Genomic DNA, 22,656 nt, shown 5'->3' with positions numbered 1-22,656 from the left:
AGGTGTGGGGGTGAGTCAGGGGGACGTTTGGACATAGCTAGTCATGCGGAGTGCTATGTAACAGGAAACGGCTGTAAGAATGACACCATTTAAGGTCACTTCATGTAACATCCACAAAAAATCAAGAAAATTCAGCATTTTGACTTTCTCAAGAATCATTCAAGAACATGACAGGTAATTACTGCATGTGTATAAACAAATATTTAATAACAAGATCGTCTCACTTATCCCTTTCCAATCCAATGTGTATTCAAGTTCATGAAACAGAAATTATAATTCATGGTACAAATCTGACATATACAGTACATGCATACAAGGTGTAATCAGGTATCATTATGGACTTTTGAATATGTTTCCAGAGACAGATCTAAATTCTTATGTCAGGTATGACATTTTTGCTGTTGTACTGCATTGAATGCATTGGAGTCACAATCCATTGTTAAAAAAAGACCATGGTGCAAAGACCAAACAAAGCCCACCCACAGTGGAGAATTCCTGATTTTTTTTGATTGCCTAAGCAACACAGTGTACTGTATATCACAGCAAAACAAATGCTCACACCATATCACTCTACTGTAATTGCCTGCATATTCATCTTATGGTAAAAGCATGGAGTCATTATAACCTACACTGAAAACCTGTTAGTACAAGTACTATAAAACCAAATGCATGCACAAATAAAAGACCCTCTATGCTGAAAGATTAAAGACGGGCTTTGCTACATACTGTATTGTACAGTTCTTATCTCACCAGATAATATCATTCACATCATTTGGCAATGTATGATGTGCCAAGTTGATGTCATGGGTCAGCTGGCCACCTGCTCTGATGTTTCAAAGGCCTTCTCAATTCAGCAACATCAGAAAGAATGCAAGTTAGCTGTAACATTTGAAAACATTATAGATGTACTGAAGCAATGAGCAATATTCCAATGACGAAAAATAACTAACTTTCAGAATATGTTACTGTATATTCATCAGTTATTATTGACAAATCCATTTCAGCACCTGCATATGTTGTACCACAATTACTCCACAATTGGACCACAATTGTATCCACATATGTTGTACCACAATTACAGATAATGTCAAAGCAACTGACATTCGAAGAGACACAGCATAATATCATTGAACATACACATTGCTTTAGCACAATTGCTTATCAGCTTGAAAATCAAAAGGTCAGGCCTTTGTATTTTACTACCATTAACACAACGTAATAAGACCAGTGGGTTTTCAACATTGCATTTGTATTTTAAAATCTGGTGCCAGACATTTTTGGCTTCCATTTTTGCACCTGTGGTTGAGTGCGTAAACAATTAACATGGAGCTCACACAAGCAGTGTCACTCTGGATAAGAGCGTCTGCCAAATGACCGTAATGTAATGTACAAGTATTATATGGCTTGCTAGATGTACCTCATTTAAAGAACATTTTGCTGACATCAATACCGGATTAAAGGCAAGCGGAGGTTAATACGAGACAGCTACTCACGTCATCCACATCCCTGTGTAACACTGCACTTGCTTGACGTTGGAAGTATTATACACATCTTTATCACGTTATTGGGAGTAAGACCTGCCTGGAGATTGGAGAATGACTCACCTGCTGGGATTAAGTTGCAATGATTGACGTGTCATAAGATTTTCGTAAACCCTGGAGCAGGTCTTGCTGTTTTTTTTTTTATTATTACAAAATATAAACTGGACTCACGAACAATTTACAAGGTGAAAAGAACAACATTTTTTGGATAATTTAGCACAATTACTAGTGCTGTGATTACTGCTGATATTTAATAATAAAGGTTATGATTTCCAAGAAAACTGCCAGGTGCTGTTATTTCCAGGATTTGTCTCGTAGAGGTTGGATCACTATCTGATCAGTATCTGAGCAAGCACATTGACCAATCATTTAATCCCAAAGAGGAGCTCAACAGAAGAGCACCCTCTTTTACACACTTATATTAGCCTCCCTTCTATATTGTTAAGAGTGATGTGTTCTTGTGTGTTATGTGCTGTCAGCTGAAAGAGCTGGAATTAAATCAAAGCAGCACATTACTGAGTCCATGCTGACTTTGTGCTGTACTGTTCACATTGAACTGGTTGTCTCAAATCCAAAACATTCTGATACTACATTTGATGATTTTTAAAAGGCCTGAAAAAATGTTGTGGCTAAAAACCGCTGGCACTAAAATGATATTTTATTTAACGGTGTTAGGAAAATTGTTATTTGTTCCTTCCAAATGATTATTTTAACAAGCAGAACAGAATCTATTATTACATTGTTGGAGACAAACAAGGATGGAGAAAAGGGGCCAGTACTGAGCCGTTTTCACATATGAACTTCGGACAATGTCCGGAGAATCAGGTCCGCACATTGTCCGGAGTTGCCCTTTCACACATGTAGCACACGACAGGAGCTTGTCCGTGTCAGACACGTTCTCACCTACTGGAAATACTCCGGTTTGGTTTAGATGAGGGGTGGCGCCTGGGTAGAGCGTGCAGGAGGCAGGACATGACGCAAAAAGTACGCTGCAGAAATTGTTTTGGCTGTATTCGAAACCGCCTACTGCATACTGTGTACTGCGTACTACACAAGTATATACTGTGTACTGCATGCCATTTTTCAATGTAGTACCCAGTATGCAACCATTAATGATTACATTTGTAGTATGTTACACTGTCGTGTGAAATCATTGCGAGTTTAGAGACGTCCAGATTTCCTCGTGGTATCTTCCAGTTAGACACCACTTGCATTCTCACAAGTGAAAAGTATTGACAAGTTCACGAAAAGTATTCGCGAGTTGAAGTATTTTCAGGATTTTTCTTTTCAATGTCTTATCTTTCGGTGGTGCAGGCACATAATGTGGCACAGAGGAGGAGCAAGCTAACATAGCTATTGTACTTTTGGGTAGCCTATAAAAAATATCACACATAGACATCCAAATGGTGCTACCGGTACACATAATCTATTATTAACTATACATTTATTATAACAATAAGGTAAGTTTTTGTTGTTCGCTATGTAATGTTAGGTTACCAGTTCACCTATCCTACTATCTCTATCACTATTACTTAGCTACAGCTTAGCTAGCTACTCACCAGATAATAAACTACTAACCAACGTTATTAATCATTGTGAGAGACAAGTTTTGGCAGTATAGCTATAGCTAACTATCTGATCATTGGACTCAAAATAGCACGTATTTGGATGTATCCGCAATGTCAACGAAAGAGTGGAAAGCAATATACAGGCACGCAGAAAAGAGTACGAAGCAGATATTTGTATTCTTCTGGTTTCGCGCCATTCGCATGATAGAAAGATAGAAACGTCACCAACACGCCCACTCGCTCGCCATGGATTCTCCGGAACATGACCTGCTCTATTCACACATGGACTCAATCTGACATTGCATGGACTTTGTACTAGGGAGCTGGCAGAGTGAAGTGCGTCTCATGTCCAGTCCGACTGATTCGGACGTTTGTGTTCTCACATACAGCTGCTCCGGGTAATGGCTAGATAAGTTCCGGCTTTCAGTGCATGTCTGAAAGGGCCTTTAGAAATGCATTTGAGGCCTATAAGAGTGGTTGGCAACCACGATATCTCACCTGTGCGGATATCGTGGTTGATCCCTTCCACAGAGATGATGGCGTTGGCGATGCCCCGCCCCTGCGTATCTCTCACCATGCCTTTGATCCCACGATGCACCTGAATATACAGGAGATGGCAATAAGCACCCTCAGAGAAACCAGTGTGGACACGCACACACATACACACGTACACACACATGCACGCACATGCACACACTCATAGCCACAGACAGAAACACAATTGACATGCACAAACACACAGACACTCAGACACACACCTTATGGGAACATACAGTATGTTCAGTAAATACAGTGCACATCAATAAATGTTCACAATTAATCTATCAGCATTCAATAATTGCGCAAGCAGAACTTCTGTCTCAACCTGGTTAGCTCAGTAAAATTGATTTCTTGTCTCTCATTCAAGAGTTAACTGGAAGTGAAACCTGTCTGTTTTCATTACATTTTACAGGAGTATGTCTACAAATGTGTGGAGCGCTCTTTGCTGTAGGTCAAACAAAAATGTCATTTTAATTTCAATGTACAGCTGTTCAGCTAGGAAGCTGTTTGTCTGACACTGTTGTCATTAAGCATTGGAGGTTTCATAGAGGGACAGACATCAATGCTTACTTACAGCTTTCAAGCAGGACATACATTTTTTAAGAGAAATTTTAAAACTGTACACTGTACACAGATTGAGCTCAAGGATAACCAACACTAAACAAAGACACTTGAAAGCAACGATCTCCGTTGATGCTGATTATGTATCATATTAATTATCATATTGAGTATCATAAGGTTTAAAAGAACAAAACCTGAGCAATGCACCTAGAGTATAAAGTGGAGCACCAGCCAATGCAGTTAAACTGGCCCGAAAGGCTATGCGTAAGCATTCACACAAATATTTTATAATGGTGCCTTCTAATCAACATGGTAATTACAGGGGATCAATTCACAACTACAGAATAAACACTGAACAAAATTTACAATCACTATTCATATTCATTTATCCCGTTGCCCATTTGAATTATATCATAACATTAAATAATATCCATGCCAGTATTTAAAAAACATATCAGCAATGACGTACTTGCTGGCATATGTCATAATATAAATAAGCAGGCTATAATTAACATTTTTAACCAAGTCTTAAGAAAATCATGAATATGTGTGGGAGGCACTTATGCTCAGCAGTAATTAAAAAGTAGTATTTTTAGCCATAAGGTATTTAAGATGAGTGGCATCTGAACAGCTCTCTGAGTCACTGTGTGGGAGAATTGGCAACAGATCCGATAGGCACAGTCTGCAGTTACTGAAATTTCCATTATTTCACTACAGTCATCAGCGAACGCCTTGATTTCTGTCATCCCAAAACCATTACTTTCCTGTCCCTGAATCAATCATAACAACAGCTGTTGTTTGGCATCTGTGGACTGAACTAACGGTATCGGAACCAATCAAACTGCCTATAGTCTTTGCAATTCTTACTGTGGGTAAGGGCATCTGCTAAATAAGCAGAAATAGAGGGAGGGAGAGACAGAGACAGAGAGACAGTGTATTGTGAGATACAAAGACAGTGTATTGACAGATATAGAGATAGTGTATTGTGACATTCTGATCAATAATACAATTTTGCAGAATTATACAAAACAACCAGTGGAATGGTAAACGGTGCAGCAGAGAAATCTATTATTTTTTTTCTCTGCAAAGATGATGAACGGGACTGCATGTTAGTTTCAGCGTATGTGTTCATCTACAGAGAATGGGCATTGGCCAGCAGATCCGGACTGGACTGTAATCTGAGCACATACTGGTCATGAAAAGCGATCACTCCAAGGGTGACGCCATTCCTCTTTTTTGCGATGCTGTTGAAGCTGGTGATGTTGTCCAACCATTCTAATTGACAGGACCTTCAGGAGACCAGTTGATAAAACCGTAACACTGACATTACTATGAAATGGCTGCTATTGTTGCTGCTGCATCATATTACTCCTAGCCTGCCCAGCAAACATACACGTAGATTCAGATACCTTCCTCTCAGACTGGAGAGGGTTGCATAATACTATTTGGGCTATGTACGTAGGTTGAAACGCAGAGTTTTGGATGCCAAGAGGACAGGAAAGGATAGGAGGATATGATAGCCTTTCTAAGCCACGGTTCAATAACAAAGGCTAAGATTCTCCCTTTAGTGTCTTTTCCTGGCCTTTGCCTTGAGGTTTTTGTGACTGACAGGTAAGAACCACGTAAGAAACCTCCTACGCAATGCCCACACATGTTCATCAGCCTATCTCAGCATTCTATCTGTAATTGTTCTTGACCATATAAGCATTTCAGACAATTATCCAGCTGTACAGACCCATAATGTAAATGTGCTTTGGGCCCCAGAAGTAATATTATTTTCAGAAATATCTGACACTTTTTGCAATGAGAGAAGTTCAGTATAAACTTCCCCAAGGCTGAAAATGAGATTATATTTCAAGACAATGACTGCACTTTACGTTATTAAACACCACAAAAACGTTGATTTGAGTACACCTGCATGCCTGGGTATACTTTAAGTGAAAAGGATAAATAGTTAGTGGGAATATTTGAATTGAGATATGAATAATACGTCAAGAACTCAAAAGTAACATTATTTTAAGAGAAGGAGGAAGCAATTAGTACATTAAAGTATACTTAAGGCCTGTTCTCAGAAAAAAATCTTCATTTTTCCTTATGGTCAAGTGGAGCTTGAAATGAATTCCATATTGTCTATAAAAAATATAAAGTTGAATATAACACGCCAAAACCACCAAAAATCAGCTCTTACCCATTTTAAAATGACTGGCCTTATCAACCATTTACATATCATCCGATTCACAAATTATTGGTATGTCCAAGTAAACACTTTCACTGGATTTCACTTCCTGGTACTGCAGAATCACCCAGGGTGTCTTTGCAGCAAAATTCTTTTTATAGTTACACAGAAGCCAAGGCATGACTCAGAAGAAAAGGTGAGAACAACAGTGCACCTGACATTTGATTTTAACATTTTGACCATTTCCTCCTCCAGAAACCTCAATACTCGTCTAGGTTCACTGTCCTGGGAACAGTATAAACTTTTCCCTCCACCCCCCTCTCTGCTCCAGCAGCATGAGAAACCAAACTGATACAGTTGCCCTGGAGCTCAGAAAATAAGCCGGTGACTTGTCTGGGTGAGTCATAGGCACACATTGTCTCTGCAGAGCCGCTGCAAGCCCCCAGAGCTTCCTAAAACCTCACAGTCTCATCCGTGTGCTTCTCGGCCGCTTGGGATTGGGATGTGCATTTTAGTATCCAACATCAATGAACATCAGCAAGACTATACATTCAAACCTTGTTTTACATATGTGACACACATCACATTTCCTGAGTTTTGTATACACATATGTACATATATATTAAAATCTGTTTTAATAATGTATACATACATTTACTTTTTTACTTTCTAGCACTTGTGAAGAATCAATGAAAATAGCTGAAGTGTTAAATAACATATAATACTGAAAGAATTTGAAAACAGGCTTCAGGTCTACATATGCAAATGCAATATTTTCTTTTTTATATAAATCTATGGTAAGCCACCTACCTGTTTGTGTATTTCAAGTGCATAACGAACACATGTGTGGGGTCTGCTTCATTTACATCTGAATTACATCTAAATCCTGAATTTATTGTTTGTCTCATTTGCATAATCATTCCTGTAAAAGACAAAACCTCAAACAAAAATACCTTTGTTTGTCACTGTTTATGCATAAAGCTGACAGTGTTGCATGTTTATCTGTGTTTAAGGAGAATACATACAGGCTACCCAGACAGTGTGATGTCTCCCATGCTGTAGTTCTCCACAAAGAGTAATATAATGACTCATACCATGCAGACTCATTCATTTAAATGAAGGTGAATCTGATCAAGATTCACTTGGGTCTAGGTAAACAAACCATGGTCCTGTTACTCATATAGAGAGTATACACACACACACACATACCTTTCTGCTGCTTTACTTCCTTAGTGAATTGAGTTTTGAGATAGTAAAAATTACCTTTATACAGTTCATGTGAGCATGTTGATGCTATTGTGTGCTATTTGTGTGGGAATATTTGTATGTTCTGTATATTTGTATTTTTTGTGTGCATGCCTGTGCGTGTATATAACGTGTGTCTGCGGCTGTTTGTGTGTGTGTGTGCGCATGTGTGTGTATGTGTGTGTGTGTATGCATGCGAGTGTTCATGTGTAAACTTGGTGCCACTCCCGTCTCGGTACCTGTTCCATGAAGACGAGCAGAGACTCGCGGTTGTTCTCCCACTCCTCCGGCAGCTCGCTCTCGTGGGGGAATTTGTCACAGCCCACGTACATGGACAGCTCAAAGCAGTTGGTGTGCAAGTAGCTGAAATCATTCATACCTGCCAAAACAGGAAAACAATCCCTCTGTTGGCCAACCGCCTAATTAAGACATCAAGCAGAGATTCCACATCTCCACTTACTCTCTGCCTGGGAGTCACTATAAAAGGAAAGCAGACTCTTAAGAATGGAGCAATTTGTCTCTCTCCCCATGGTTCCTATACTGCAGCACCTTGCAGCCTGCATGCCTCAGACGTCCATGCTCCCTGAAAAACATCTGTTTGGCCTGAAATAATTCCCCCAGTATTTGTATTCATTTTGGAAAGCAGAAAATGTCTCCGCTGAGGTACAGAATGAATAATGCATTGCATTGACAGACGCAAAAGAGCAAGAGCTTAAGTTAAAGTAAGGACACGGCCACATCTGGGACCGCTCCGCGGGCCGGGGGTAGAGCGAGGTCACGACAACAAAGGCAGAAGCGTGAAAGGAAAATCTAACAAAGTGATCGACATGAGAAAAAAATGTTTCAAAAACGGCAAACAAATTGCTGGAAGTGAGATGCAGGAGATGGACAGCAGTTAGTGAATGAGAGAGGGACGGAGAGAGATACAGCAGGAAAGAGTGAGAGAGAGAAGGACTGGGGGAGAGACAGAGAGATATAGATGGACAGCAGTGAGTGAGGGGGATATGGAAAGAGAGAAACAGACAGAGAGAAAGAGAGAGAAGGAGAGGGAGACACTTTGTCAAGAGGAGACTGACTGCCGGGGGCCGTGTGCCAGGACGCCCCGTTGATGGTGCCATCCTCCTTGGCGAAGTCCTCGGTGTGGCAGACGCGACGGCTGGCGTCGGTCATCAGGCGATGGGTGGAGGCGTAGGAGAAGGCCAGCCAGCGGAAGACATGGTCGTCGGGGGTGGGGGTCTGCTCCCGGGTCTTCCCCTGGGGGCGTGTCATGTCGAAGGGGAAGGTCACCACCAGCTCACCCCCCTGGAGGTTCCCGCCCAGCACGAACGGGATCTTCTCCATCCAGGCTATCAGGGCCCGCGTCTCCATGGCAACCTGCCGGGGCAGAGGAACGGGCGGCTTTGCATTCGGACTCGCCACAACTCCAAAGCAAAAACCGCAACACTGACATCACCGTTCAGGCTGTGATAAAAAATCAAAGTCTCTAGAGCTTAGCACTGAACTGGAGCCAAAACTTTCTCTTGAAGACAGAAAGGAACTGAGAAGTTTTGCCATTGGGGGCTATAAATGTTTCAGTGACCACTCCATCACTGCTCCACCGCTCATTTAAAGAGCAGGTGTTCGGAATCACTGGCAAAGTTGCAAGAGCTCGAGTGCGAGTGTTTGGACTGCAGCAGGTCTCATTGCTTTCATTGATATTTTGTGCGTTCCCCATAATTGGAAAATTGGAGCAATGTTGCCCCCACTCTCTCAAGGCTGACATCTCTAAAAGCCCATTCATGTCTAAATACTATCCCACACACTGAGGGAAATTAATACAATTTGCACAGCTTCCTGGGAGCATCTGACAATCAGGGCTCTGCCTAGGCAGAACAAAGCTCCGGTGTGTGCAGCTGTTCTGCTATTTATGAGAACGAGTGAGTCACCGACGGTTACCGAGTTACCGAGGAAACCCGACGCGGAGGGGAAAGTCTTTTTATAGACATGCGGATTTAAATTAGTTTAGAGAAAATTCATACAATTATAATGCAAAATTTACAGCTATAATGATCTGCTGAGCACAGGCTCTAACTGCCATTGATAAGTACAGCTGTTATTTTGTCTTTTTCTTTTTTTTCCCTCAGGAACGCTTTACTTCGACCATCTTTTAACCGTCATGGGCATGCCATAAGGGCTGTCGTAATTATTTATCACCATTCACGGCAGTCTATTGCAGATGACTTGACGTTGTTATGGAGCAGGCAGCAACATGTGCCGTGGCACACTAGGGTGAAACTCCACGCTCCGGCAAATAACCAAAGTGACAGGAAGGCGTGGTGCTTCACTGGCACAGGACAAATCACAGGAAAAAGGTGCTCTGCAGGAAAACCTGTCATCATTTGGAGAGGTATTCGGGAGATATACTGATGTTACTATGCTCGAATGGTATAGCAGCAAGGAACCCCTGCAGTCCATTCATTATTGAATATTGTAATAAAAGTATTAACGTCTTAGTTCTGGATGGTTAAAAAGGGGAAAATAACAAATTAGGAGTTTTTTTTTTCCTGCAAATCCCAGAGTAAAAATAAATCCTGCTAAAAGCAGGTTGCAACCACTCCAGCTATTTGAAACGGAATACTCTGATGAGAGTGCTTTTGATCACTGATGATTGGAGTTCTGCCTTTTCCATTTAAGTTGTGCTGTTACCCAATGCTAGGCCTTTTTAAGGTTTAGCAACATTTTTTTTTCGCTATGACAGATTCTTGTGACAGCATAGTGTAAGCTTTGTGATGTGATGGATTCAAAGAAAACATATAGTTATTTTTTTGTTTTGAGAGTGCATTGCCTTGACATTTAAATATACATTCATGTAATTTGACAGACCATCAGGACAGAAATATTTATAGGAGCTTTACCAAAATTATCCTGGTTACATGTATCCACTACATGTATCGATGGTTTATCATTTGCTGTGCTGCTGTTGCACACCATAGAAGGGAAAACGCATTAATGCAAGCCATCAAATAGATCAAACAAACATTGCAGAATAAAAACGGGTCCCACAATCCCCTGCCTGACTGACCGTGGCGTTTTTCATCTGGTACCATTCGGGGATGGGCACATAGTGGTTTTGCACGTTCTTGGGCGCCCGGTTCTTGGCCTCAGCTTCCCAGAGGATGGAGTTGAGGTCGGGGAAGTTGTGATGGATGTCCAGGCCGTCCTGGCTCCAGCGACCCAGTGACCACCCTCCCAGCTCAGAGCCCTTGTGATGGTGGTGGACAGGTAGGTGGGTGAGTTGAAGCCAATGAAATGCATTGGGGGTTAGGGTCAGGTCCACACAGAGTGCCAGTCAAAAGTTTGGACACACCTGATTAAGATAATGGGAAACGTGTATTCAAAGACATTTTCATCTAAAGATATATGCTTAAATGCTTGAAATTTATTTAAGACAAATTAATTTATTTAAGACAAATATAGTGAAGTTGATGTCTATGTATGAATTTCTTTCCAAAAAATGATTTCTTAAAAAATATTTTGGCTACTTTTCAGAATCTAGAACATAAGATGATTTAACACTTTTTTGGTCACTGCATGATTCCATTTGTGTTATAGTTTTGATGTCTCTATTATTATTCTAAAATGTATGAAAATAGTGAAAATAAAGAAAAGGCCTTCTATGAGTAGGTGTGTCCAAACTTTTGATCAGTACTGTATGAAAGAAACATACAAATAATCCATACACATACATGCATCAATAAGATGCACAAGAGCACATAAAGGTTCTAGGAATTCAGGAGACATACTCAGTTCATACAGTATGTGAGGTCCTCAGATGGCTTTCTGTGAACTACTTGCTTAATGAATATTCCCATACAGAGTGAGAAAAGAAGCCACAACATGTTCTACTTAGCGCAATGGCACAGTGCTGCCAGCAAATCTTTTATTTATTTTTTTTTTACAGAGAGGGAATCCAGCTAAATGAAGCAGAGCAAATTTTCCCTTCCACTCCATCACTTCTGCTGCCACTGTTGCAGTTCCTCTTCATGTAGCTCTGCTTGTTACTAACGATCAGTTTTCTAAATGACATGTGCAAACAACAAAAGTTTAGGGAATGTGACACTACGGCCCTGTGATGTTTTTCCTCTCATCAAAAGCCTGCCAACATCTTGCTCTTCAAAACACAAGAGCCGCTCTTGAGACAGTGCGGGAACACATACAGGCATGTCTAAAAACGCAATTAAGAGAGAAAATGTGGCATTCCTGCCATATGTACCATGTATTGATTTATTATATTAGGCAGAAAAATATGCACATGTGCTAAAAAATGAGCAGCCATTTCATCCCTGAAGGTGCACAACAATGAAAGCACGGTGGAATACAATTGCTGACAGCTACATACCACTGAGTGGAAGAGACAGAAATACACTGTATCAAAAGTATCTTAATCACTAATGTGCATTGTCCACCATGGCCTACAGCATGTTGGATGGTGTTATGCAAGTTCATTATTCACTGAAAGCATATAAAATGGACATCACACAAAAACCCTGAGCAAAATCGAAGGTGTTACAATAGAAAAAATAGAATCCAATGAAATACAATAAAACAGCATGATATATTAAAGCATGATCAATATTATTATACTACACCCACGTAACATAGTCAGCAGTCCCAACCAAAAGCTAATCCACTAACATTGAATTTACAAATATCTGCTTATTGTTATACAGGGAAAGGCCTCTAGGTATTGGATAGGACAAAATAGTTGATGGAAAAGAAGCTATAACTGCTGATCCTACCTTTAGCAAAATCCATCTTGCAGCCTTGCATATCAACTTACTATATAGCAGGTTGGCAAGTCCAGCCTTATCTTTAGAACACAAGCCACAATACAAAACCATTTCAACAAGGCTTGCATATCATTAAAGTTCATATTATACATTTAAATGTTATGGATTGAAATACATTTACAATTAAGTATTCTTAGAAAGGTTTTCACTTCTGGCAGTGAATGCCAAACCCAGAATAGCTGTCTTTGCCAAATAAGTAGAAAGCACTACAAAGCACTGGGATTTTTTTATGCAATTCTACAAGACTTGATTCTTCAAGACCCAACAAATTAGGGCATTCTCTTCTTTCAAGTGTCCAAAAATAAATCAACAAAACATGATTTTGCAGATCTGAGGAAGGTTAAATGCACTGTAGCATGTCTAAATTTAATTCGGAAAGCTGTATTAAAACAGTCCGGCTTCAGATCCCCTTTCATCAGACCGGCGTGTGCCGCGAGTGGCGTGTGAGGGCAGTTAGGCCGGCCAGACCTACCACTTCAAAGGCTTTCTCATAGCCATCAGGGTTGACAGAGGGCAACAGGTGTATCCGGGTCTCCTCTACCAGGTGCCGTATCCGTGGGTTGCCAGACAGGTACTCCTGGCACATGAACTGCATCAGCAGGAGGAGCAGCTCTCGGCCCAGCACCTCGTTGCCATGGGACCCGGCGGTGTAGCGGAACTCCGGCTCACCTGGGCGACGAAAAAAGGCAGATCCCTTCCAGAAAAGCATGTGCATGTGCATCTCCAGCAAACGCAAGTGTCAGCCCAAGCCTGGTCATGTGATAAAGATCATAACCCTAACCCTAACCCTAGCCCTAATACTACAATACATACAAATGGCAAAGTAATGCTTCTAGATCTCCATTACATCGCCAGATATATAGATACATAAAATGTCAGTTGCACAGCCAAATGAGAACGATAATAATTTTGCCCAGTCAATACTTCTTACCCAGTTCATGCTCTCCTGGGTTGTCTGATATCTCGATGGCGTAGAGTTTCAGTCCGTTGTGGCTCTTGCCGATGTTGTAGATCCTTGTGATGTTCGGGCACATTTCGTTGACAATTTTCATCAGCTATGGGAGATTGGAAGAGGGTAGGTCCTCTGCCATCAGTGAAAGTGCGGTAATCAATGTAACTGCAATGCACTTCATCCTTAAGGCCTACAGTCAACCTAACTGCCGTGAACTTCTTCCTAACCTTTGAGCAAGTGTAAGCAAATGATCTGTTGTTTTTTTTAATCAGTACATACACATATTAATGAGATTGGCCATTTCTGAAATTAACAAAAATGTCATGTAAGAATTGAGCAAATGATATACAGGTAGTTCATGTTCATGACAATGCAGTTGACAATGACTAGCATTTCTTAAATGTATGCAGAAAGATTAGCATTTATTGCATTATGACACAATCTAAATTACGAGGACAGAGGTTTGGGAGTGTGAATGAGAGAAACAAGATTGACATTTTTTACAATCACATCCTGGATTGAATTGCATTATTTGTTTTGTCATTCTTATTTTAGTTTGTTGACTTCACTCACAGGGGCATGATATGAATCTTTTTGTTCTCTTTGTCCCTTGCCATTCCCATATCATCACACAGTGGGTATCAGAGTAATGAACAGTCATACTGTACTACACACGATCGAATGTGCTGACACGTGTCCGAATGGTGACACAGCATAAATGTCTTACGAAAATGAAATCAATCCACTATTTCTTTGATGACCACATTGTGTCAGACAAGGAGGGACCCCCTGAACAGCACCTTAAATTAGTAACCAGTAGATAAAGGCCAAATACTTTGCCATAATGAATTTATGTTTAAACGTCATGATTATTGTCTCTGATGCTCATTTTCATTTGCACTCATTTTGTGACCAGAAAACTAATGTTATGTCAGAAATGAAAAATAAAGCATACCCACAATTCATTATCCACAGCTTGGGAAAAGAACATTATTGATTTGAATAAAACACCAGAGAGGTCTGCCTGTTTTGGCTCTCCACAAACAAAGGTCTGTGCCCATACATATTATCCACAGCTTCTATGAAATATCCAGTATAAGCTATTAATCCTACCCTTTAATTACAACTGCTTTAAACTGCACTTCAGCCACCTCTCCTTCTAACCAGAGTACAATGCAGGATGAGGGATACTGCCATCTGAAGGAACTTGATATAAGTAAAATCTGAAAGGTGACCTGATGTTTACTCAGGCAAATGGTATTCAACAGCTTACATCATGAAGTAAGATAAATTGCACTGATATATTATTACTGTCTTGGGGCTATCTCATGAAAATTTAGATTGTAATTCATATTCCAAATTCTGATTCAAAGTGCAGTTGCAGTTTTAGCTTGTAGTCAGCTCTGTCTCTAAACATACAGGAAGAAGCTGTAAGCCCTCTGTGTCTGTCCATGTTTTGAACAAAGCACAAACACATCATCCATGTCTCCATGATTTAAATGAAGCATGAAAACATTACACAATTTTTTTTCCATTTTATTCCCTAGGAGATATCTAGGCACATAAAATGCCAGTGGAAAATGGGCCGCCATGATGTAGAAGCAGCTTAAAATTAAGTTGAATATGAAAGTTGAATATGAAAGCCCTTATTACAAGCAGGAAATATTGGAGTAATTAGTCCAGACGGGCATCTGTGATGGATCTTAGCAGTTGCACTTTGTTGAAATATGACTTTACTGCTTGTGGTAATCAAATGTATGTATTACATACAAGTGTTAGAGGAGCAAAAACAGCACACTGCTCAATCAAATGGTGCAATTAATTGCAAAAATTGTTTTTTGCTTACATGCTATACCAGCTGATAAAGAAATAATTAATCACTCACGAGAAATTCAATTTTAATGAATTCCTTTGGAACCTTAATTTAACTGAATCATTTGTCACTTGACTCATTATATTCATGCAGGAGGGAGTCTCAACAGAAGGCCAAGTAAGAACTTCACTCGCTGACATCACCAGTCCCGTTCTGTGCATGTAATCCATGAGTTATGATTAATCAAAACACAACGTGAACATTTGTATAAACATGGATGAGGTTCTATACAAAAATGGGATTACTACCATATCATTGTGGAGCCAAAAGCATGTGCATGTTCTGTTTAGCTGGGATTCACCTGGGATTCAAGCCTGCAACCTCCTGGCTACAAGTTAAATGGTATGCTGCTGCCCTAGTGATAGGTGTATTGCACCTATCTTGGTAACACTGCTGTATTCTAGGGGCTCAGAGACAGAGAGGGTCAAGAAGTTAAGACCAGCGGAGAGGCTGCGCACAAGGAGGACAGAAGCTACCATGCTTCCCCATCCTCGAATGCTCCACACAGGGCAGATCAAAAGCCACCTCCCCCCCGCTTGCTTGTTATTCATCTGACTACCAAAGCACTGGCAGACGCAATGCTTTCTCAGACAGGACATTAAAACAGCAAACTGTCCACTAATCAGGAAGGATACTTTTACGTCTCCAAGCAATCCAAACACTGGCAGGACAGTTTGCTTAGGATGAGCTCCAAAGCCATGTTCTCGGTTCTTTTTTTCTTTCTCTTTTCCACTTTCAGATGCACATTTCACATCGGTGAGAATGGAAAAGAGTTTTCTGTTTGCATCTGCAGCCTGCGTATCCTGCAGCACTGTGTAGCCGGTGCAGTGAACAAGTGCACGCTCAGAGAAAGATGCACGGGGAGCGAGGCCGTGGAGAGACGTAGATCACATCTTTGATCTGGTAACTGTCCCTTTTCATTGTCACGGTGACTGTATTTACCTTCCACTTCCACCAAACTGTTCTGATGAGAGTGATGCACATATGGTTATAGGCAAAGCTACTGCTACAATTCTCCATGGTTTTGCTGTGTTTCATAGGTCAAGATCACATCAAAAAAGTGCTCCTTAGTGTCGATGCAGTCACAGCTAGCTCTGATAATGAAAGGTACCTGACACACACACCACTAATCTTCTACATGTGACAGTGTGTGATAAATATCTAACTACAGCTACATTTCTAAATATCTGTTTGTGAGATTTCATAGATTTGATTTGAAGCTGATTGTTGGCATTATAATTATAGGTTGTATCAACTCACTCGACCTGCACCATAAAAAAGAAAGCTTCTTCCATGATCTTAAGCAGGTCAGACTGGTTTTAACTTCACAGTGGGACCGACATGCAAATATGTTCTGAGGGGCTTCTGAAAGTATGATAATAGTTATTTAATGAAGTGAAAAATAGTGTTTATAAGTATCCATAAAACAATTTGGTTTATTACTAACTACAATCTTGCTATAAGATTGCATATACTGTATATTGGAATATATTGATGTTTTCTCTTTTCCTGAAGTTCACCCATGAGTGTCATAACCACAGGAAAAGCATGGGCATCTCAGTATGAAAGAAAACAATGGTCCATTTTTTATTTATTTATTTAATGTTTTTGGTAACCAAATACCTAGCAGAAAACAGGAGAACAGTGACCTTAAAAGCCCTATAGTACAATATGGGTGTTCTGGAACATTCTTTGAGATGAATTGTAAACAGCTCACATGTGGCCCACAGATTCGTGGTTCCAGATGCAGCCCATATAGGCAAAATTGTTTGAAATCCATCACTGTATGGCTATTCCGATCCACATGTCCAGGCTGGAAGGATTTTGATCCCATGACTTCAGCTCTGCAGAGGGGTTTGTTGGCTCTTGCCTTTGGTTCATGGCTGGCAAGGTGCATCACCTCAAGCAGTCAGCTTACCTGCCTCATCTCTTTGTAGCTGTGATGCTTGAAGTCCAAATTGTCCGTGGTTGTAATCTCATTGCGTCTGTGGTAGTAATTGTTGGGGTCTGCCAAGAAATGGTTGACAGTTGCTCATTTAGCCATCAACAAATCTGACAGCAAACAGCATCAAACAACAAAATGCTTTTAGTGTCAAGAGTTTACAGAGTGAATACTTTGCACATTTCTGTCAGCACACAAAGTTATTTCAAAATCTTCACAGAATGAAAGAATGAATGAATAAATTAATGAATGAATGAATTTCTTGAACAGTAAAAGTATAGGGACATGTTGATATTAGACCACAAAAGTCAGGGAGTTTCTTTCAGGACCAGTACATATTTTATACAACAGAGACAGTAAATTATTTGCAAATATGACATAAAAGCAGGTCGGTTTCTCCGTGCATACATTCCTATATTCTCATTCCTCATTAATCTTTTTTAAGATACTTTGCGTCTTGCATCACCCAGCTGCCTCTGCTCCCCAGGACTCTAAGCAGGCTCACCTGGCATGGGGCATCCCAGGATCTCCACACGCATGCAGATACTGCCGCTGTTGAACCAGGAGCGTGGGTTTACGCGGATGTAGCGGGCAACCACTGGTACAGGCAGCTCGTTCAGTACCGGAATCTCCTTCTCCTTGTTTCCAATAAAGATCTGCAGGTAGGCAGAGGGATATGACGCTGCATTACATTTTTGTCGTTTAGCAGACACTCTTATCCAGAGCGACTTAACTAGGTTACAGTTTTCATGTTATGCATTTATACAGTTGGATGTTTACAGAGGCAATTCTGGGTTAAATACCTTGCCCAGGGGTACAACAGCGGTGCCACAGCAGGGAATTGAACCTGCAACCTTTCGGTAACAACCCCATGCTGCAATGCCACCCCATGAAATAGTATTGTAGTAGAAAAGGCTCTTCTGCTCAATAAAGACTTTCTCTCTTCTACTGTCCTTTCACCCTCTTTTCTGTCTCATCACACTCCCATTTCCATACAATGAGATTTACCATCTCTAGTTCCCCTATGTTAGCATGAACTGCATACCACCTTAAGGACTATGCAGTCTCTACCTACCTTTCATCACCTCTTATAACTTACTTGGTTCTAGGGCTGTTCAACAGACTAAATTAATTGGACTAGTTCATGAAACAAACAGTAAGTTGGAAAATAAGTTTTTTACAAATGTAATTAGTTAAACCTCTGCAAGTGTTTTTGTAGTATAGTGTAATATTCCCTTTTCCTTATATGCAATTTGGTGTGCATTGATGTGGGCAGAGTTTTTAATTGGTCCATAAGAATGGATTATGCATACTCTTCCATGACCCAGGAACACACGATCATATTTTCGAGTAGCTACATCAAAATTGAGGGGTTCATGCCTTTGAAAGGCAATCTCAGGGTCAGTTAGTTGGATACAAACAACGTTTTCTCTTTCTGTTTGTGAAAAAAAATTTTAAACATGAGGGCAATGTGAGTGGTCTGCTCTATCATTTATGAGTAAAACATCCCTCGCCTAAAGCTCAAACATCATCGAGCCAGGAATGGAAGTTATAAGACGTTTCATTCCATGGATGTTTTCAGAAACAAACCTCATTCAAAAGATTCACTGAGAAAAAGGTGAGCGTGTCAAAACAGAAAGCACTCTCTTGCAACGTGGATTGCATCTAGCAGTCAATAAGCACAAAAGCCTTGAAAAAGTCATTCAGATTGCACTTCAATTTAGTGTTTGCAGACTTCTCACAAGGTCTCCAATTAGAATTTATTTTAAACAGCTGTGTAATTTATTTTAAAAAAAGCATGAATCCACTGTTCCAGTGAAGTCAACACGGTAAAATTTTACCATGTCTATCATGAACAATGGTTATTTGGTGACACTGGGTAAAGTAACATCTGCAGTCCAATTCTACAAGTGAAGAATATAACTGAACACTCCAGAACAGTGCTCTGCATAATTCCGAGACATCCTATCTGAGGGTTTGCAAGCTACATCTATTTACAATGTTCTGGTACACTGATGCAAAATAGTTCAAAGCTGTCATTTTAAACACGGCCCAGCTAACAAAACTGAGCTATCTGCCAAACAAACAGAGCTGAGATTAAGTATAATAAGTATCCCCAGCACAAAATGTCTCTACACGCTGGAACAGTACATTTAAGAAGGAAAGCGGTCAAATTGAAGGAAAAGAGGAAGTACATAGGAAGTAGCATAGTGGTTACGGAGCTGGACTTGTAGCCAAAGTTGCTGATTTGTTTCCCCACGGGTGCACTGCTGCTGTACCCTTGGGCAAGGTACTTTACCCAGAATTGTCTTAGTACATAACCAGCTGTATAAATTGATAAAATTGTGAAAAAAAAAACTGTAACTGATGAAAGTCACTCTGGATAAGAGTGTCTGCTAAATGCCAATAATGTAATGTGAAGTAAAGTACAGAGTATAATGAAGTCAGCTGCAACACAACAAAAACAAATACTCAGGATGAATGGGGGCAACTAATGGAGCAAGTAAAAGATGAGCTTAAACCCTGCATAGAGGTAACATAATTATTTGGTTTTGGGGAGGGGGGCAGCTGAATAAGTGACATCAAGCATTGTTATATCCACAATATCTTATTTGCAGGTATATGCTGGTGGGGGGTTGATTTCATTACATGATTCAAAAGTACTTTGATTGATAACTTGACTGTAGAATGAACAACAGGCTATGCACGCATAACTATGAAATTTCCACTGCTTTTGATCCTTGTTTCAAAACACCCCAGTGCTCACAGCTCAAAAATGCCAAGTCGCGTGGGACAGAACTCTGGATGTTTGACGTGACTTTAATTTGACAGATGCTCGTATGGAGAGTGTTTGGGGAAAGCTAAGTGGAAACTTAGCTTCCCAACTGCCTCTGAGTAGTCCCAAGACTTCCTTCAACCAAAACCTTTAGTTGCAGCTGAGTATGTACTGCGCAGGTCATTGCCTGCACTGGACAACAATTCTGCTAATGCCCTGGAGTGGTGGAAAATACTCTGCTAACAAATGTCTTGGCTTTGCAGGCCATGCCAGACAATTTCTCTTCATTGCAGGCATGAATGTGGACCATGTGAAGAAGTATGTGACCACTCTGCTTTATTAAAATTTGTCTTCTATTCCACACTGTACACCCCAGTGTGGTCTTTGTTCCACACTGGGCAGTCAGTGTACCACAGTGGTAAGGAGCAGGACTCATAACCAAAAGGTTGCCGGTTCCCTTCCCTGCTAGGTCGCTGTTGCTGTACCCTTGTGAAAGGTGTTCAACTTAGAATTGCCTCAGTAAATATCCAGCTGTACAACTGGGAAACATGTAAAAAATTGTAACCTACATAAGTCACTTTGAATCACAGTGTCTGCTAAATGACAATAATGTAATGTAATGTACAATAGAGGTAATTGTGGTTACTTTTTGTCATTGACATTACTATACAATGCAAGGTAATTTGCGAATTTATGCCAAACAGCTAGCTATTTAGCAAATAGCTGCTATACATTTCAATCACTAGACAAGTTGCTAATGGTTGTTGTATGTGTGCGCCCCCATTTGTTAGCTACATGTAGCTAGTTTGCTGGCTTGCAATCATTGTTTTTTTTCAATACACAGGATTAAGCTATGCTCTTAGTGGTGAGTATTTTAATATGACAAGTTCAGAGCAAGGGGCTGTGACATCACATGAAGGCAGCAGATAAACTTTTAATGTTAATTTTCACACTGTATTTCTTTGGACGTTATTATATATAGATTAACTAACTTAAATTTAATTAAAGAAAAAAAATATATATATATTTTTTTAATCAACTGAGAGCCCTACTTTCCTGAATCTGGCAGACATGTGGCTACCCACCTTCCTTTTGCAGACAGTCAACAAAAGATCAAATATTCAGAACACACCTACGTACACATTACTCAGAATGCACACATGGGTAATAATAACAATGTCCTGAGAGCAGAATGAGACCAAAACTACATGAATACACGATTTTGCAGAAGTGTTCCATTTCACTTGGCGCTACATGGCAAACAAACAAAAGCACCCAGTCAGTGCAGACATGACTCAGACGAAAGCCTGGATGCGGCTCATTTCTGTCTGCACGTAATCAGTGCTTGCGATTAACACCAGAAAAGACGTCGTTCTATGACTGATGCTCGCAAACCGTGCACCACCAAAACAAGATCTCCCGCGTGAGAACAAACACGGGTTATTAAAACCGTAAACCGTGAGCGACAGGATGCATGAAGTGTGCAAACAGTGAAAATCTGCCACCTGACACCTCAGACGTCTCTGCAAATGTCACCAAAAGCGGATTAAAACCAAATATCAAAGCGTTCCTGGAAACAAGAGTTTTCAGAACACAGCCGCGTCAAACACTCTACTGTGGAGCACAAAAAATCCACTCAGCCATTTTTCCTAAACTCAGGCTTGCATGCATTTCTCTGTTCCCTTACATGCTCCTGCTTGGGGCTGCCAAGTGGCAGAGCCCAAACCTTAGTCAGGTGCTGCCATCATCAACATGAGTCTGCACTGAAATAGGCGTCATCATAATTAATGCCAGTCTGACTGAACTGTTGGTAGCTCCCCATACAGCAATGCACACCAAATGGCTGCGTTGTCTCTCTCCCCTGACGATCTTGACAACGTTTCAGTTGTACAGCCAAAGAGCACAATACTTCATTGTTTATCAATTCAGCTTGCACATGCAAACAGACATATAGGTTAACAGTTATGATGGTGAAGTAAAGTGCTGATTATTTTTCCAGAGAAAACCACTCAGGCCCTTTAAGGTGCTGTTTGGAAGACATCAGAGTTAATCTCTGCATATGTTGATGTCAAACTGCTTTCAGCATCCTGGATCCAATACTGATCTGATTCATGCGCTATTCTTCTGGTTGAAGGACAAGTTTCTGTGTCTCATTTACTGTGTACTGGAAAATACTGTATTTACACAGATGGGGACCTAGTTTTCACATCTTCCTTTCCCTCCTAATTAAGGAGCACATTGCAAGTGATTACCCAATAGCATGCACTCATGTATAAAGAATAGTCTTTGTGCTATATTTTGCATAACTACAAAATTCTTGTTTTGTGTTGAACAGGTAAGCAAAAGAGCTTTACATTACTGTCATTTAGTAGCTGCTCTCATCCAGATTGACTTATATAAGTCACAAGCTTATCCATTTATACATCTGTATATGTACTGTGACAATTCTGGGTTAGGTACCTTGCCCAGGGGTACAATGGCAGTGCACCAGCAGGGAAGTGAACCTGCAACCTTTCGGTTATGAGTCCTGCTGCTTACCGCTAGACCACACTGCTGCCCCTTTTACTTTACCCCCTACTTTGTCCTAAAGCTGGGCTTTTTATGTTCCTTGAAAGGGGTGTGTGGGCCGCCGGTTTGTTCCAGCAGTCTGACC

General features: G+C 40.6%; 1 protein-coding gene across 1 annotated transcript in view; it reads right to left on the bottom strand.

Annotated features, from left to right (window-relative positions):
- Nucleotides 1–22,656, bottom strand: part of cpxm2 (carboxypeptidase X (M14 family), member 2) — a 55,846-nt gene that overhangs the window by 3,584 nt on the left and 29,606 nt on the right. Inside the window, exons 6-13 of the mRNA XM_036533860.1 lie at nucleotides 17,733–17,883; nucleotides 17,204–17,292; nucleotides 13,392–13,515; nucleotides 12,933–13,129; nucleotides 10,693–10,872; nucleotides 8,708–9,005; nucleotides 7,871–8,010; nucleotides 3,608–3,707 (exon numbers count right to left, since the gene is read on the bottom strand). Of these exons, the coding sequence (XP_036389753.1) occupies nucleotides 3,608–3,707; nucleotides 7,871–8,010; nucleotides 8,708–9,005; nucleotides 10,693–10,872; nucleotides 12,933–13,129; nucleotides 13,392–13,515; nucleotides 17,204–17,292; nucleotides 17,733–17,883 (1,279 nt within the window). The remainder of the gene's footprint in view (nucleotides 1–3,607; nucleotides 3,708–7,870; nucleotides 8,011–8,707; nucleotides 9,006–10,692; nucleotides 10,873–12,932; nucleotides 13,130–13,391; nucleotides 13,516–17,203; nucleotides 17,293–17,732; nucleotides 17,884–22,656) is intronic.

The sequence above is a fragment of the Megalops cyprinoides genome, chromosome 1 (assembly GCF_013368585.1).
Source record: "Megalops cyprinoides isolate fMegCyp1 chromosome 1, fMegCyp1.pri, whole genome shotgun sequence".
In the NCBI taxonomy this organism is placed as follows: domain Eukaryota; kingdom Metazoa; phylum Chordata; class Actinopteri; order Elopiformes; family Megalopidae; genus Megalops; species Megalops cyprinoides.
The sequence above is the reverse complement of the archived record's forward strand: the minus strand, read 5'-3'. Positions and strand labels throughout refer to the sequence as shown.